Source organism: Chanos chanos, chromosome 1 (assembly GCF_902362185.1).
Source record: "Chanos chanos chromosome 1, fChaCha1.1, whole genome shotgun sequence".
NCBI lineage: Eukaryota > Metazoa > Chordata > Actinopteri > Gonorynchiformes > Chanidae > Chanos > Chanos chanos.
Genome location: NC_044495.1, coordinates 6,156,697 through 6,172,035, shown reverse-complemented (window position 1 = coordinate 6,172,035; position 15,339 = coordinate 6,156,697). Strand labels below are relative to the sequence as shown.

Here is a 15,339-nt window from a genome sequence, read left to right as displayed (position 1 = left end):
CCTTTACCCTATCAGGAAATACCCCTTTCTTCGAGAATGATTGTATGCCTTTCTTGGAATGAAATGAATGGAGACTCCTGAATAGCATGTCCAATGCAGTGAGCAACACCTTCGTAGTGGGATATTACCTGATAGGTTTCATTCCCAATTTAGCTTCTTTAACTCAGTGTTTTAAATCACTGAACACATTGCAAAATACTCTAAATCTAGGATGGAAAATCTTGATTACATCTGAAATTGGAACGCTTTTCATCCTCCCAACCTCATACCTTTTCATTTGAGGCTGAAATCATTTACTGACGACCATCCTTATGAGTTTGGAATGTGAATGTTAGAGTGATACCACAGTGCTCTTGTAATCCATACTTTAACAGCTCCGAGTCTGATAGTGGAACAGTCCATGTCAATCTGAAGGGATGTGGGGATTGTGAACTAAAGCAGGGAGATGTAGTGACTGTTATTTGTTGAACCTGTCAAGTTATGTCACAGTTGGATTATGTGAGAGCATTCTTCTCCTCTAGAGCCAGTCCTGCTGGATGTGGAGACTGCCTATTTTTAGATGTTTTTGCCCTATCTGCATAGATAGAAGGTGGATGTAATGGTTCAGCATTCTCTTTGCAGTTTAATTGAGATCACAGGTCCACCAGTGATAGGCTGACCTGATAAAACAGGATTAACGTTATCAAAAGGGTTGGTTTTAAAATAGTAACTGTGTAATGTGTTCTCAGTAGAGTGATTTAGATTCAGATACCAGGTGTTGCCACTTACTGAGTTTTTAAATCTCTTTCCCACCTCTCAAATGAAACTATTTATTTCTTTATCAATCAGTCAATCAATCAGTCAATCTTTTATGATAATCTAGTCTAATATTGTGCACTATCATTATGAGCTCATAAATATTTCTTAAAAATTTATTTTGAATAGGGCTTCAGAACAATACAACATTATGAGTAGGGAGTAAAAATGAATCATTCATGAAACGATTTCTCTTTGTGTTGTGAAAACCTTTCACTGAAATTGTAGGGAGATGCAGGCCGATACTAAGTGAAGTTATAAGGTCTATCTAGTGATAATTCTGCCACTGGACACTGTAAACCTTTAATTTGGTCACGTTATTCGACTGTTAGCGGTAAGCCCCATTCACACAAACCTAACACAAGCAGAGAAAATGACACTGCATGTCGTTGTTGCACTGTTGAAAAGGCATTACCGCCCTCTAGAGTCAACTTTGGTTCTCCACAGTATTTGAAAGTATGCAGTATGACGACATCATCTATGCGACGCCATGGCATGACGAGTACTGCCACGCGCCTACACGATAACTTGTGTTGTGATTGCGTGTAGCTGCTACAGAAGTTTTATTTAACGGTTTTACTGCAGCTATGGCTGTATTTATTAATTATTTTTTAATATTCACCTTTTCAGCTATACAGTAGGTATGCGGTATCGGAAAGAATAAATAGAAAGTATTTAATTTGAGAGGGGTGTGAGCAAGATATGTCTTCCATGCAACATTATGAGTGGTTCTCATAGCTCTCCAGATGGGACCGACGACTATTCCGTTCAGCAAGAAAATGAACTTGAAGCACTTGCAGCAATTTTTGGAGACGACTTTGAAGATATTCGGACTAAAAAGCCCTGGAATGTAGGAATAACACGACACGGCTATTCTGTAACAAGAAACATTGCATTTGGAAACATTTGGAAACATTTGGACATTGCATTGTACTTGAGTGTATTTATACAATATCTTCGATTTCCTTTTAGATTAAACGACCACCGGAGGTTTACCTTTCCCTGAGACCCCAAGGGCTAAGCAATGGGCAAGAGAGTTACGTTTCTGTGGATTTGCAGGTTAAATGCCCTCCAAAGTACCCCGATGTGTAAGTCCAATGTCTTGCAACACTTAGGGTTACAGTTAATGCAGAGAAATCCACTGTAGTCCCGGGAGCTCTTCAAAGGCATGGATAGGTGTATGTTTACTTTATCTTAGTGTGACGTGTGAGGACCATTCAACGTTGTAAATCATGTATGAAGTCGAGCTATTTGTTGCGTCTCGGTGATGTGCAGGGAGCAGGTGCTCCGGAGCTTGAGCGTAGCTTGCCACGATTTGGTCTGATAGCATTAGTCAAAGGGACAGTTTCTAGGAAAGGAAAGATTCTCGAGTTTTTCCATCGTTTCATCAACTTACTCTCACTTTAAAACAACTCGACAGAATGCAGCTCTCGTGCATTCCTCTGGGGAAGTTTTAAAAAATTGTTGTGATTAGCATCCGTAGCTAAAGACGCAGGGGGCAGACGAGGTAGCGATTTGGCCTCAGCTACCACAGCCAATAGAATACGTTATTGCCATAAACAGACACTTTTTAAAGGTGAGAACACGATTGTGAAACGATGCAAAATTTATGTAATTTGTCTTTTTAATTCATTATGTATTTCATTTGCGTTGTGCTTAACACATCAGTCTTTATCCTAATAAATTTTTATCGTCATTTATGTTGGATCTCCAACGTTTTCCAGTACTCATAAAATATCATCCACAGCCACCGATGCTCCCGCAGTTCTGTGCAACTGCTTTGTGTTCTGATTTGATGAATAACTTTTTGACTTTTTTTTTTTTTTTTTTTTTTAACTATTTTTTCCCCCTCAAATCCAAAATAACGTGTTGCATTGGAATCAAGACCCCCAAAGCTTGAGCTGAAGAATGCCAAAGGATTGTCGAATGGCAACCTTCAAACCCTCCAGCAGGAACTCAACAAGCTAGCAGCGAAACGATGTGGGGAGGTGAGGGGCTGATTCTACTACTTTGCTGTTGCTGGGTTTTCTAGACATGGGTTAAAACTAGTCTAGGTTGAGTTTGCGTCTTGAGTGGAGAATGATATCGTAGTGTAGAGCCAGACTTTAACTTTATGCCAGGCCGGTGAAGATTAATTAAAGTGAACTTCCCTCAAAAAGATAATGCTGGTGACTGTTAGATTTTCCAAGCCTTCAATCTGCCAAACATTGTGGATGTGGTTCCCGCTGATGTTATCAAATATGAGTTAAAATGGTTCCATGAATGCAGCATAGATTCCGTCCATACACAAGAACGTTTTTCTTAATGGTATACAGTTATCCGTCCTGATATCAGACCTCCTCACACCACGTTCTCTCTCGTTCATCTTAGAGTTTCTCATCCTCGTTTTGTGTCCTCCTCCTTCTCTCCAAGGTGATGATTTATGAATTGGCAGACTTTGTCCAGGGTTTCCTGACGGAGCACAATGTTCCTCCCTCGCGCTCCTTCCATGAGGAGATGCTGAAGAACCAGCAGCGCCAGCAGGAGAAGCTCGCTCTGGCAGAGAGGCAGAAGATGGATCTGGAACGTAGACAGCAGGAGCAGATGGTAAGTCTGCTCTGAGGAATGCACGCAACCTTTCAGCCCTCTGTTCTCGTGATTTTTCTCTCCCTCTGTGATAGTCACACAAATGTTACTGTAACGAGTGCAAAACACTTGACTAAAATGAGAACTTTCAAGGTTATGGCACCGACTACCGATGACAATTTTGAGTTAAATGGTATTTCCCAACTGTAAAACCAAAAAAAATTAGTTTAATTCATCATAATCATTTGTGATTTGGGAAATGATACTGGAATGAGTTGTTATTTAGATGGAGTGTGAAGCTATGTTAGGAATTTGACAAACCAGATGGACTGAACACCTACACCCTTAGGAGGATTACTGGTCTAAGACGAAGAGCAAATAGTGCAATGTAGTGAAACACAAAGATTCTCGCGGCAAGCACTCACAGGCGGAAGTTTAAGTTAACCGCGGATGAGACTCGTGACAAAGTACACAACAGAACAGATAAACAAACTCATTTCCATGTCGGTACAAGATTTACAGCCCTGAAGGGTTTACATATTAGTCTTATGGTATACACAGACAGAATGACTGAAGTGTATCGCGTGTGTGAAACAGAGAGCACAGCAGAGCGGGCAAGTGAGAGTGAGACAGCTAGTGAGAGTGAGACAGATGTGTGTCGTTGAGCGTGGTGTGAATGATGTGTGTTGGGAATGTTTATGTGTGCAAGATGTTCCTGACTTAGATATGGAATATGTGTATGAGAACAGGATAGATAATGATAAAACACAGATACAGAGACCAAACCAGAGCTAACTTGCTATCTAAACTGGTTTCTAATAGAGAACTAACAGGATAATCTAATGTTTGTAATGACTGTTCCCTTCGCCTGACTATTCAATTCCCATACCTCTGGAGATCATTTTAATGTGGTGTAAATCCTGTAAGGACTAAAGACCAAAGAAAGCTTTTAAGGAGAAGTCAGGCCATCGTAGTAATCTTATTAAAGCACACTCTTGCATCCGCATTCAAAATCTTCTCTTGAGCATGCATGTACCACCCTTAGCACTGAGTGATAAGAGGCCTTGTTTAGGCCTTTATTTTCTGGGCTAAGTTAACATTCTTGACACATGTTTGCTGTAATAATGCCAAGAGGTGTATTGAAAGGCAGTCAAACTGTACTATGCAAACTAACAAATTGTTGGTGCCTTAACCTAGAGACTGGAGGCCTAGCCCATGCCGTTAGGAACAAGCAGGGTTTGAGTTCCGTCCTTGTCCGCCTGTGTTTGCTTTAGAGTAATGATTGCCTCAGTAATGAATTACCTTTTTTTTTTCTTCCAGCAAAACGAGATCCTTGCTGAGATCCAAAGACGAGAAGAGGAGAAGAGGGAGGAGAAAAGGAAAAAGGAGATGGCCAAACAGGTAGAAGATTTCATCCGACATGAAAGATGTGAAGAAACGGTGCTTTGTGATCCTTTGTGATTTTAAGGAAACATTTCATTTAATCAAGTTTTCAGTTGTATGAAACTTACCCTGTCGCTTATCACCGCCTTAAAACACCTTGAGAAAGTGATGTGCTGTAAAAGTGTAGTGTTGAAAACAGGTGATTGTACTTAAGGTCTGTAGATGTTTAATAGCTCACATTACTCATTCATTCACTCATCCATTCACTCATTCGTTCACTCATTTGTTCATTTATTCCTTTGTTTGTTCATTCATTCCTGTCTTTGTTCATTTGTTCACTCATACATTCATCCGTTCCATATGTGGAAGAGGTATATACACACGTTTCAGTGACGTTAATTAGCGATGGGTTTTTGTTTCTGTTGAAACAGGAGCGGCTGGACAGTGTAACTCAGACTCCTGCGGACACTCAAACGCCGGGGATATCCAGTACACCTGGCTCACCTGCAGAGCTATCTGAGCACAAGAAAGGCCTGCCCAACCGACGCCGCACCACGTCCAGTACCCGCCACAGGTGGTGCCTCCCGTCTCCCAGATCATAAACAAAACCACCATTTACATTATAGCGCCCATAAACCGTGAACTATGGAATAGAGCCTTGTGAAAAGCCACGAGTAGTTAATATTACAACACAGTAGGGTAATTACTGATTAGTGTGTGAGTTAAAAAAGTGCTTAGTTATATCGGCAGACACCAAAAAGTTGCACCTTTCCTTAGTAGTCCAGCAACTCTGTCAGACACTTCACTGTCTTTTAATAATAAAGTATAAAAGATATTTTATGTGGTTTAGTTGCAAAGCCTTTGTTCAGTAGATGTTCTAGTTAAATGTTATTAGCTTTGGCAAGGTCCCGGCGTGACCCGCTGAGCACTGTCTTCTCATTGGCTAGGCGGGATACCTTCAGTGAGGATAGCCAACGTCAACAGGAGGTTTTGCACTTCAGCAGCAGCTTATTAGGAGAGGTCATCGTTCACAGAGGGAAATGTATCGGTGAGTTTCCGCAGCTCTGATTGGTTGTTGGTCTTGAAGGTCTGATGAAGGTCGGCTTGTCCGCAGTGTTTGTTGTCATATCAATCTGGGCTTCGTTCGTCACAGACAGTTCAACTAATAAATCCATGTATACAGAAGCCAGTTTCATTAAGTGAGATGCCAGAGGCTTTCTTGGTTCCTCTTTCACACTCCTCCTCAAAAATGAGAAGGGCAGAGCACAAGAAAAAAAAGTGAACAATTGCAACTGAACAGAAAGTGAACCCCCAGTGGGTGACTTGAACTGGCATGATTCTCTTTTACTCGAAATGAATCCATTTCGCTTTGGAGAAGAAGAGCACCTGTTAAATGAACAAAATTCTAAATTTAAGACTTTCTTGTAGCTTTAAGAGATCATGAAACTCTGAATTAAAAAAAAAAAAACAAAGAAAAAAACCTAGTTGATATTATATAATTAAAAAAAATTACTCTTATGAGAAAATTGTACGGTTCAGGAACCTGTGTTTTCTCTATGAAATGGAACTGGCTTTGTTCATGGTTCACTATTTGGTTCCTTTGGTTCCCACTGCAAGCCTGTTCTTCATGTTGTACTGTAATGTTACTAGACTCATACTAATACACACTGGGGTCACACTGATAAATCGGTCATAACTGCTAGGCCTAATGAATAGCGTGACAGGTTGACCGGGCTAAACTAGAGACGGTCTTTTTGAGTTAAAACATTCCTGTTCGCTTCTGCAGAAGAACATAGTTCCATAACAAAACAGGTTCAACATGATTTTAACATCTCGATTAACAGCAATGTAGAAAGTAATTATCGTTCTTTAGAATCGTTTGACAAAACCGAAGCTTTTAAGTAGTTAAGCTAAGCATGTGCTAGCCAGTGTTTGATCAAGTGTAAACTCAGTGAACTGAGATGGCATGACCTTGAGCTTTGTTTTAGGAGACATATGAGCACATGTTTTCCAATTTGAGGAACTGAGTTACCACATTAACCACAGACAAAGTTAGAAAGTTGTGAAAATCTGTCACTGTGTGTGTGTGTGTGTGCGCATGTGCGTGTGTGTGTGTGACAGGCGAGAGTGAAAGACTGGGCCGTAGTGTCTATCATGCGTTTAATTCCACCACTGGGGACTTTGCTGTTGTTTACGAGTGGATCCTTCGTTGGAACAAGAAGATTGGCAAGTTCCTCACTACCCAGGAGAAAGAGAAGATCGAGAAGTGCAAAAAACAGGTAACTATAATTATTTCATACAATTATTTCTACGAACAGCATTAAGCTGTCATGAGAAAATGGAATACCTTGTGGTAGGCCTAAAGGTGGAGCATAGTTTAAGGACCTTTGTGTTTATATTTATGGAAATATCTAACTCTTAATTGCATTTGGTTTGTGGTTTGACTTAGAAAGGAGCTGTAAGTGAGAAAAATACCATCTGACAAATTGTCTAAAAGTTGATGAATTAGAATTACAAAATCATTGTTTGGGTGTTGTTATATTAAGTGTGAACGGATACAAATGTTTGTGAGTTTCTTAGTTACAAAACTAAACTTTTCACGTTTTACATTTCTTCTAACCCATCTCTTTCTTTTGTATTCAGATTCATGGCGCTGAGAGTGAGTTAAACTCCCTTCTGAAGCTGGACCACCCAAACCTGGTCCATTACCAGGCACTGTGCTGTAGTGAGAGGGAGGACTGTCTTGTGGTGGACCTACTGGTAGAGCATGTTCCTGGCTGTAGTCTGTCACAGGCCCTGTCTTCCAGCTCCCCCATGCCCGTCGACCGACTACGCCAACACGCGGCCCAGCTAGTGACGGCGCTCGACTACCTCCACACCAACTCCGTGGTCCACAAACAGCTGAGTCTGTCCAGTGTCCTCCTGGACGCCCAGGGCAGTGTGAGGCTGACCGACTACAGCTTGGCAAAACGGTTAGCCGACATCTGCAAAGAGGACGTTTTCGAGCAGGTACACGTACGGTTCTGTGAGGAGGCCACGGTGATGCCCACGCGGACGGGGAAGAAGGGTGACGTGTGGTGCTTGGGCCTCATGCTGCTGGAGCTCAGTCAAGGTCGAGAGGTCAAGGAATACCCGGTGACTGTCCCCTCAAGTCTGCCCTCTGACCTGCAAGACTTCCTCAACAAGTAAGCCGGTTAAGGCTGTAGCTAACAGACCTGGGCCAAGTGCATATTAACGGTAGCCTTTATGAACCATTGAATTTGTCCATATGTTCTTTTTAACGTTTTTTTTCTTTTATAGTCATCGCTCTCTAAATCATAGTTATGCATTATGTGGATAGGTAATTATACACTTTAGTCGGTAAGGCCTAGCATTCTATGTCAGTTTGCTCATTGTTGCTTTAACTCTCTCCATGCTCTTAAGAGAGACAGAGTGGAGCCATAGGAGGGCGACACGTTTTTGATTGGGACACAGAGAGAATTATGGAAGATTCGTATAACTTTCACACGCTGATGAAAAAATAAAACGCATCCGGACGCAGTGGATTGGTCCACCCTGTTTTAAACGTTATTCGTTCTTCTGAACGGTGCATCACTCTGCCAACACAGGGCATTACATCACTTTATATACACTTTCCGTCGACCAATGAGAGGGCAGCTGAGCGTTACAGATTGAAATGATAAACCTTTTCGCAGATGCACGTTTCCAAACAGCCAATCATAAATAATGTAGGTGTCTTACTAACAGAGAAGATTGAGAAATAGCTGGTCAGTCAGTTTGCCAAGTCGTGTCAGATTTAAAAAGCATCGAAAGATGGAGAGACTCCCTTCATTCTTACACGTCACCGTATGCGAGTGTTTGAACTGCTGTCAGAATTTTCTAAACTTTTCTCTGATGTTTTTTCCCCTGTGGAAATATACATAATTAAAATAAATGTGTTTTGAGATGGGGTTTTTTTTTTTCCCTCTCCTCTGACTTGATTGATTTAGATGCTAGTGTAAATTATCGACGTTACAGTAATAAAACACGTTTTGCTTAAGCGTTTATTTTTTTTTTCCCCCATTTGGGCCTTGTTGGCTTTAATCTCTTTAAAACTCTTGTCTGCTTTGAATTTCTCTCCTCTCCCCGTTTGCCCATCTGCTGGCTGATGTGTCTGCCAGAGCAGCTGTGTTGTGATGCAATGACCTCAGTGGATTAGATGTTGACTGGAATCTCCATATAACTCCAGGAATCTACCAGATCAATAGAAACTCTATAAATAATGAGAGAGCTCTGGAAGTTTCCATGTCAGTCACGCGGGCGCAGACCTGGACTGTTGCCCATCAAAAATGTGTGTGTGTGTGTGTGTGTGCGTGTGTGTGTGAACAGAAGTAGACTTTTCTCATTATTTTTTATTGTTGTGTTGCTTGTGTTATGCTAGTCTCAGTGGTGATGATAATGTTTTAAACACATTGGGCGTGTGTGTATATGTATCTGAATGATGGTTACTGAAGTGTGTGTGTGTGTGTGTGTGTTTTTTCAGGTGTATAGGTCAAAATGATTCTGACCGTTGGACCACTCAGCAGCTTCTGGATCACCCTTTCCTACAGCCCCCGTCACCCAAGAACCCGGCCCAGTGCCGGGAGGCCAGTCCCGAAGGTGAAAAACACAGTTCGGTTCACTTCAACTCAGATTTGTTTACACTGCTGTTTACATTCATAAATACTGAATTTGGACTTAAACAAATCAGCAGGTGTGCACAGATTAGGGGTGAACGCCAGTAAACGTCAGTGGGATACCGAAACAGACGTCACAGAGCACCTTTCGAGGATAATAGCTTCACCACGTTTCTCTTTGCTGTTTTCCAGTGTCGTGGTTTATGCTTTGTGTGTACTCAGGTTGAGTTTCCTGCTCTTGATGCTCTCTGTTCACAGACATGGGTCTCGATTTCGCCTCGACCGTCATCCCCCGCAGTCATGTCCTGAGCTCCCCCTTCAGCGTGGAGGGGCAAAAACAGCTGTCCCGCTACTTTAACGAGTTTGAGGAGCTGCAGCTTTTGGGGAAAGGGGCTTTTGGAGCCGTTATCAAGGTGAAGTGTACATAGATATCACCCCGGTATACCTACATATCAAAATTTTCCATAATTCTGTACAGATGTGTGGGTTCTGCTGAGTGTTATGCACTATATTGTTTAGGGGCAAAATAACAGAAACAAAGAAACATAGCTTTAGATACTAAACGTACAAGATTTTATGTTTTATGTTAGCACTGCTTTTTTACAGGGTCCTGGATGTTCCTGATTTCTTATCCTCTTTTCTAACAAATATAACATAACAGCAGCAGTTGAACACAGACACGAAGCAAGTAGAAATTAAAACCTAAGACATGTCTTCAGGACAGTCTTTCTCCTGGAGGGCCACATTGTAGATATCAGAGTTATCTGATCAGTTGAATTAAGTGTATTAGATTAGTTTTTACACACACACACACACACACACACACACACACATATATATGTGTGTGTGTGTATATGTATATAGGTGTGTATGTATATAGGTGTGTGTGTGTATATATAAACATATACATATATGTGTGTGTGTGTATATAAACATATACGTATATGTGTGTGTGTGTATATAAACATATACATATATACATATACATATGTGTGTGTGTGTGTGTGTGTGTGTATATGCTGTGAGGCTTCTGTGGGAAACAGTGCTGTGGCATATATTGGCTCATTTTTCTGTTTCTGCCTCTGTGTGTCTGAGTGCAGGTCCAAAACAAGCTCGACGGCTGTTACTACGCCGTCAAGCGGATCCAGGTGAACCCGGCGAGCAAGCAGTTCCGTCGGATCAAAGGCGAAGTGACGTTACTGTCGCGTCTGAACCACGAAAACATCGTCCGCTACTACAACGCCTGGATCGAGAGGCACGAGATTCCCACGACGGGGGTGCTCAGCAGCGATGGCTCCGAGCCCCCGAGCACCCCGGAACGCCCCGCCCCGCGCCACGCCCGCCCCCGGCTCAACGAACTGGGTCTTCCCGACAACATCGAGGACAACGCCCCCCCGCCGGCGCTGACCAGCTCTGTAGAGTGGAGCACGTCCATCGAAAGATCTTCCAGCGCCAAATGCAGCGTCGCCAATGGCAGCAGTGACGACGAGGATGACGATGATGATGATGATGACGACGACGATGAGGAAGAGGATGTGTTCTGTGCTTCGTTCCTGTGAGCTCCAACTGCATCATGGGTCATTTTGAGATACTCACATAGAGCTAAACATAGTTTACGTGTTTGTCTGGGTCTGTAGATAAGTTACATCATGTCATGGAGGGAGTTCTTGACAAGCAACTTGCCCTTTTTCCTTATGGAGAAGTTTAAATGAATGATTGATGATTTTATTTCTGTAATGTTATCAAATGAAAAGAGATTCTCTGTATCATTAACAAACGAGGCGTTTGCCAATAACGGTGCGAAGCCTGACGTTTCTCCACGTGTTCTTTATGTAGCCCATCCAACAGTGATTCAGAAAGTGACGTCATCTTTGAAAACGGAGAGGGCAGCAGAGACATATACGTTGAGGTCAGTGAACCCTCTACACAAGACCCACGTCAAATAAGTAAAGGACAGGGCTGCGTTCCAATTCTTTTCACCGTGTCCTTTGTCCTTCCTTTGGGACCTTGTTCTCTCTAATGGTCTGAATAGTAGTTTTCCTAAACACTCTCTGAGGCTTTCACATGATTTTTTCTTGCTGTTGCTTCAGTACGTTTAGTCCTAGTTGAATTTTTGATAACTTTGTAAGTAAATGACGCAAGTTATTAAGGAGTATTGGGACAGGGCCCAGTCTTTTGAACGTTTCGCGTGATTATTTGACTCAGGTCGGGTTTGCAGTGAATGTGTGCATTATAAAACAGTTTTAGCTGTTTGTTATACATCTACTGTGTGTATGTGTTTGACCTGACAGGAAAAAACGAGAGGAAAGACAGCGACAGACGTAACAGAAAGCACGGACTCAGAGATGCCTCTGCTGGTTGCACATTACCTGTACATACAGGTGAGTATGTTTGGCAGGTTCACCGTTAAACTGACCGGTTTGTGACCGTTAGCTTTTATTGCAAGAATACTATTCAAACTAATTAACCTTTTATGATGTTTTACTTTAAACTTAAAAACCTATCATTTTTTTTTTTTTACCTCTTTCAGTGTTTTGTGCTTTAGCAGTGCTGTGTCAATTTGATATTTTATGGTAAAAATATAAATATATTTCTTGCTGCATAAGTATGAGGAATTGTGTACAGTGATAACAGTAGTATTTAAAAAAAAAAAAAAAACACATGAAAAATAAATAATTGGATTGGGGTGGGTGGGGTTTGGGGACATACAAGAAACACTTGTTCAAAAAACTGTAATCCCAAACTAAAATGAATCTGGGTTGAGAAGTTTCCTGCATTTGTGTCCTGCGCAGATGGAATACTGTGAGAAAAGCACTTTAAGGGACACCATAGACCAGGGCCTGTACCGTGACAGCAGCCGTCTCTGGAGGCTCTTCAGGGAAATCCTGGACGGCTTGGCTTATATCCACGAACAGGTAAACAAGGAGCCTCTGGCTTGTCTTGGCCAGGCATCCATAGGAAACCAATTGGCGCTATGGTAACCTGGCACTGCGACCAGTTAGGCGGGTTTCTGCCAAAGCAATGAGGATCTTGTCTCCTACAAGCTTCCCCTCACCAGACGCTGCCAGGTTTGTTCATGCGGATGCCTGACCAAGCCAGATTTGAACCCAGGCCTCTGAGGAGTATGGTTGGCATCTTCTCCACTGCACCACTGAAACACCCCAGGCCATCTGTATTCTTATATGTGAACAATGGACTGCACTTTAATTTCATTGTTAGTTTCTTTGGTTTTGTCATTGCACGTTGTCCAGCAGGTTAACGCTGTCACTTGGCTGTCTGACGGGATGTTTTTCTCACTGTCTCCGTTTGCACAGGGAATGATTCACAGAGATCTGAAGCCGGTCAATATTTTCCTGGATTCTCAGGACCATGTGAAAATCGGGGACTTTGGCCTGGCCACGGACCATCCTGCCAATGTGGTACTGTTTACATTTACACCATGCTGTAACGGTCAAACATTTTTTTTTTTTTTCTCTTGAGACGCTGGCCCTTCTCTGACATAGAAACTGTGTTACCTCAGTAATGTGAATTGCTTCGGTAGTTTTCGGCAATGGTTTACTTACAGCTCCATCTTAGGACGAAATGGACAGTGTTGAGAATAGTTCTTGTCAGTATATGAATATAAATGTCGCACTAGCTCTATTTAACATTGACATCTCCAGGTAAATATTAATGTACAATGACAAGTGCAGTGAATGTCTAGTTACAGTTGTGTCTGTTTCACTGATTCTCTGATTCAGAAGGGGGATAGGAATCATTTATGTCTTTGTCAGATGTTCGCTCCGCTCAGGGGTGACCTTGAGGTTAAGTACCCAGGGCACTCAGGAACACGTTGGCAGTGACCCCTCGTGTTTTGGGTTTGACCCAACAACCTTCCAGTTATTAGGCCAGTGACCACGGTGACGCACCACCCTCGTAACGGCGGGGGTTTTATCGGTGGTGTTGGTTTGCGGTTTATACTGCATTTCCAGTGGAATGCTTTATAATGTGATTTGTAAGTGGAGAGTCATTGGGCTATATGGTCGATGCACTAATCCTCCGTTCACTGACTGATGACAAACTGGAGCTCATCTGACTCCCTCGTAGCTGTGTGAGGGAGATCCTCCAGACACATACTGTTATTCTGCTCTAACCTCTCGCTCTCCGTGTTTGTTTCTTGTCTGTTTCAGGCCGCAGGGAAGCTGGAAGTGGAAGAGGGCAGTTCGAGTCTCGTCCTGAAACCAGACCCAACAGGTAATCAAACGCCAGACGGTTTCCAAAAAGTGTGTGATTCACTTGTTGTTTTTTGTGTCTTCATCCGTTTTACGTTATGGACTCTTGTGCTGAACACAGAGAGGTTTTTCTGTTTGGCCTGGACGAGGGGGTTGATTCGGCCGCTACATTTTCCAGTAAAGGGCAGACACGCTGAATGATTTTTTTTTTTTTCCTGTCCTGAGGCAACAGAAGCTCTGAGTAATCGTTTGTTTTATTCGTCCAGTTCAGGTCACACATCACCCATCACTGCACTGGGAATATCCTCTTCCATCTTCAGTTAAAAAAAAAAAAAAAGTTCAGGTCAAGCTCTTTTTGGTGGAGCCTGTTATCATAGAAAGTTCAGCTTCAGGTCCACTTACGGAGCGGTATGCTCCCAAAAGGTTTTGTGGGATTTAACTCTGTAAAAAAGAAAGAAAGAGAGAGAGACAGAAAGAAAAGGGCTGACAAGAGCTATTCTCTTTTTCTAAATTAAATTAAATCCATTTTTTTTTCTAACCTCTTAAGTCCGTAAACCAAAAGATGAATTGAGTAAAAAAAAAAACAGATCTGAGAAGTAGGTTGCCATATCATTTGTTCATTTGTTCATCATTTGTTCTGTAAAATGATATTTTTACAGTGTGTGTGTGTACTGCATCAAGACTCCGCTTTGAAAAACATACTTCGTGTTTTTTTTGTTTTGTTTTTTACAAACAGGCAACCTGACGGGAATGGTTGGCACAGCCTTATATGTCAGCCCAGAGGTGCAAGGAAACACCAAAGCCACTTACAACCAGGTAAAACGAACGTTGTTCAGTAAACAGGCGATGTGGCGTTTGTTGAACATATATTATATATTCCTTTGCTATGTGTTCTTTTTGTTTAGTCTGTGTAGCAGTCTTAGAGGGCCAAAGTCTTGCTGTTTTGTGCACTCACCTCTCAGTAAGGTGTTTTTCTTGAAGTTTGTGCACCGTTGAAGTTGATGTTTTCGTGAAGGTTGTGCACTTTTGAAACAATCAGATGCTGCGGTAGATATGTAATACGGACAGCAGCAGGACTGAAGCTCTCCCACACTGGGGTTGGCCGACCATGCTCTAAAGTGTCTGGTCTCGCGATGGTTTCATGAATGTCGGTCGTTCGATCCTGTATCTTTCTTTTGTTTTTGCCTCGTTGTTCACAGAAGGTAGACCTGTTCAGCCTGGGGATAATCCTCTTTGAGATGTCCTACAGACCCATGACCACGGCCTCAGAGCGTATCTGCCTGCTCAGTCAGCTCAGGGGGGTAAGGCAGACAAAAACCAGAACCTGTCCTGGTCTCTGAGGGCCACCCTCCATAATGGACTACACCTCAATGCACTCACTACAGCTGAGAGAAAAGTAAAATAAAAGAAAAAGAAGAAGAGAGGTCATATGAGTTTCATTTTGGGCTTGACAAGGACTGGTTTTAAAGTATTCAGTCCCCCGTCTGAAAGTTTTATTAAAATCTTTAAAACACGTGAACTGTTTGCTTCCCCCGTAACAGTTGATTTCTTAATTACAGTTGTGACAAACATATGAAAGGTTGGGTTCCTACACAGTCATGACAGTGGATTGTAGTTAACAGTAGCAGGTGTGTAGTGAAGACACTGACAGGTAGCACTGACTGTAAAGTAGGGCTGAGTGGTTTTAATTAACGAGAGATTGTAAGACTTATTACTCCTCATGTTAGTCT

General features: G+C 42.2%; 1 protein-coding gene across 1 annotated transcript in view; it reads left to right on the top strand.

The window, feature by feature from the left end:
* The first annotated feature begins 1,467 nt into the window (after positions 1–1,467).
* eif2ak4 (eukaryotic translation initiation factor 2 alpha kinase 4) overlaps positions 1,468–15,339 on the top strand; it is a 30,951-nt gene continuing 17,079 nt past the window's right edge. The window contains exons 1-19 of the mRNA XM_030781436.1: positions 1,468–1,645; positions 1,768–1,883; positions 2,681–2,783; positions 3,208–3,381; positions 4,681–4,761; positions 5,175–5,317; positions 5,691–5,791; positions 6,865–7,022; positions 7,387–7,928; positions 9,266–9,381; positions 9,657–9,811; positions 10,499–10,953; positions 11,235–11,307; positions 11,690–11,779; positions 12,191–12,313; positions 12,713–12,817; positions 13,568–13,631; positions 14,346–14,425; positions 14,809–14,941. Of these exons, the coding sequence (XP_030637296.1) occupies positions 1,517–1,645; positions 1,768–1,883; positions 2,681–2,783; positions 3,208–3,381; positions 4,681–4,761; positions 5,175–5,317; positions 5,691–5,791; positions 6,865–7,022; positions 7,387–7,928; positions 9,266–9,381; positions 9,657–9,811; positions 10,499–10,953; positions 11,235–11,307; positions 11,690–11,779; positions 12,191–12,313; positions 12,713–12,817; positions 13,568–13,631; positions 14,346–14,425; positions 14,809–14,941 (2,941 nt within the window). The 5' untranslated portion in view covers positions 1,468–1,516. The remainder of the gene's footprint in view (positions 1,646–1,767; positions 1,884–2,680; positions 2,784–3,207; positions 3,382–4,680; positions 4,762–5,174; positions 5,318–5,690; positions 5,792–6,864; positions 7,023–7,386; positions 7,929–9,265; positions 9,382–9,656; positions 9,812–10,498; positions 10,954–11,234; positions 11,308–11,689; positions 11,780–12,190; positions 12,314–12,712; positions 12,818–13,567; positions 13,632–14,345; positions 14,426–14,808; positions 14,942–15,339) is intronic.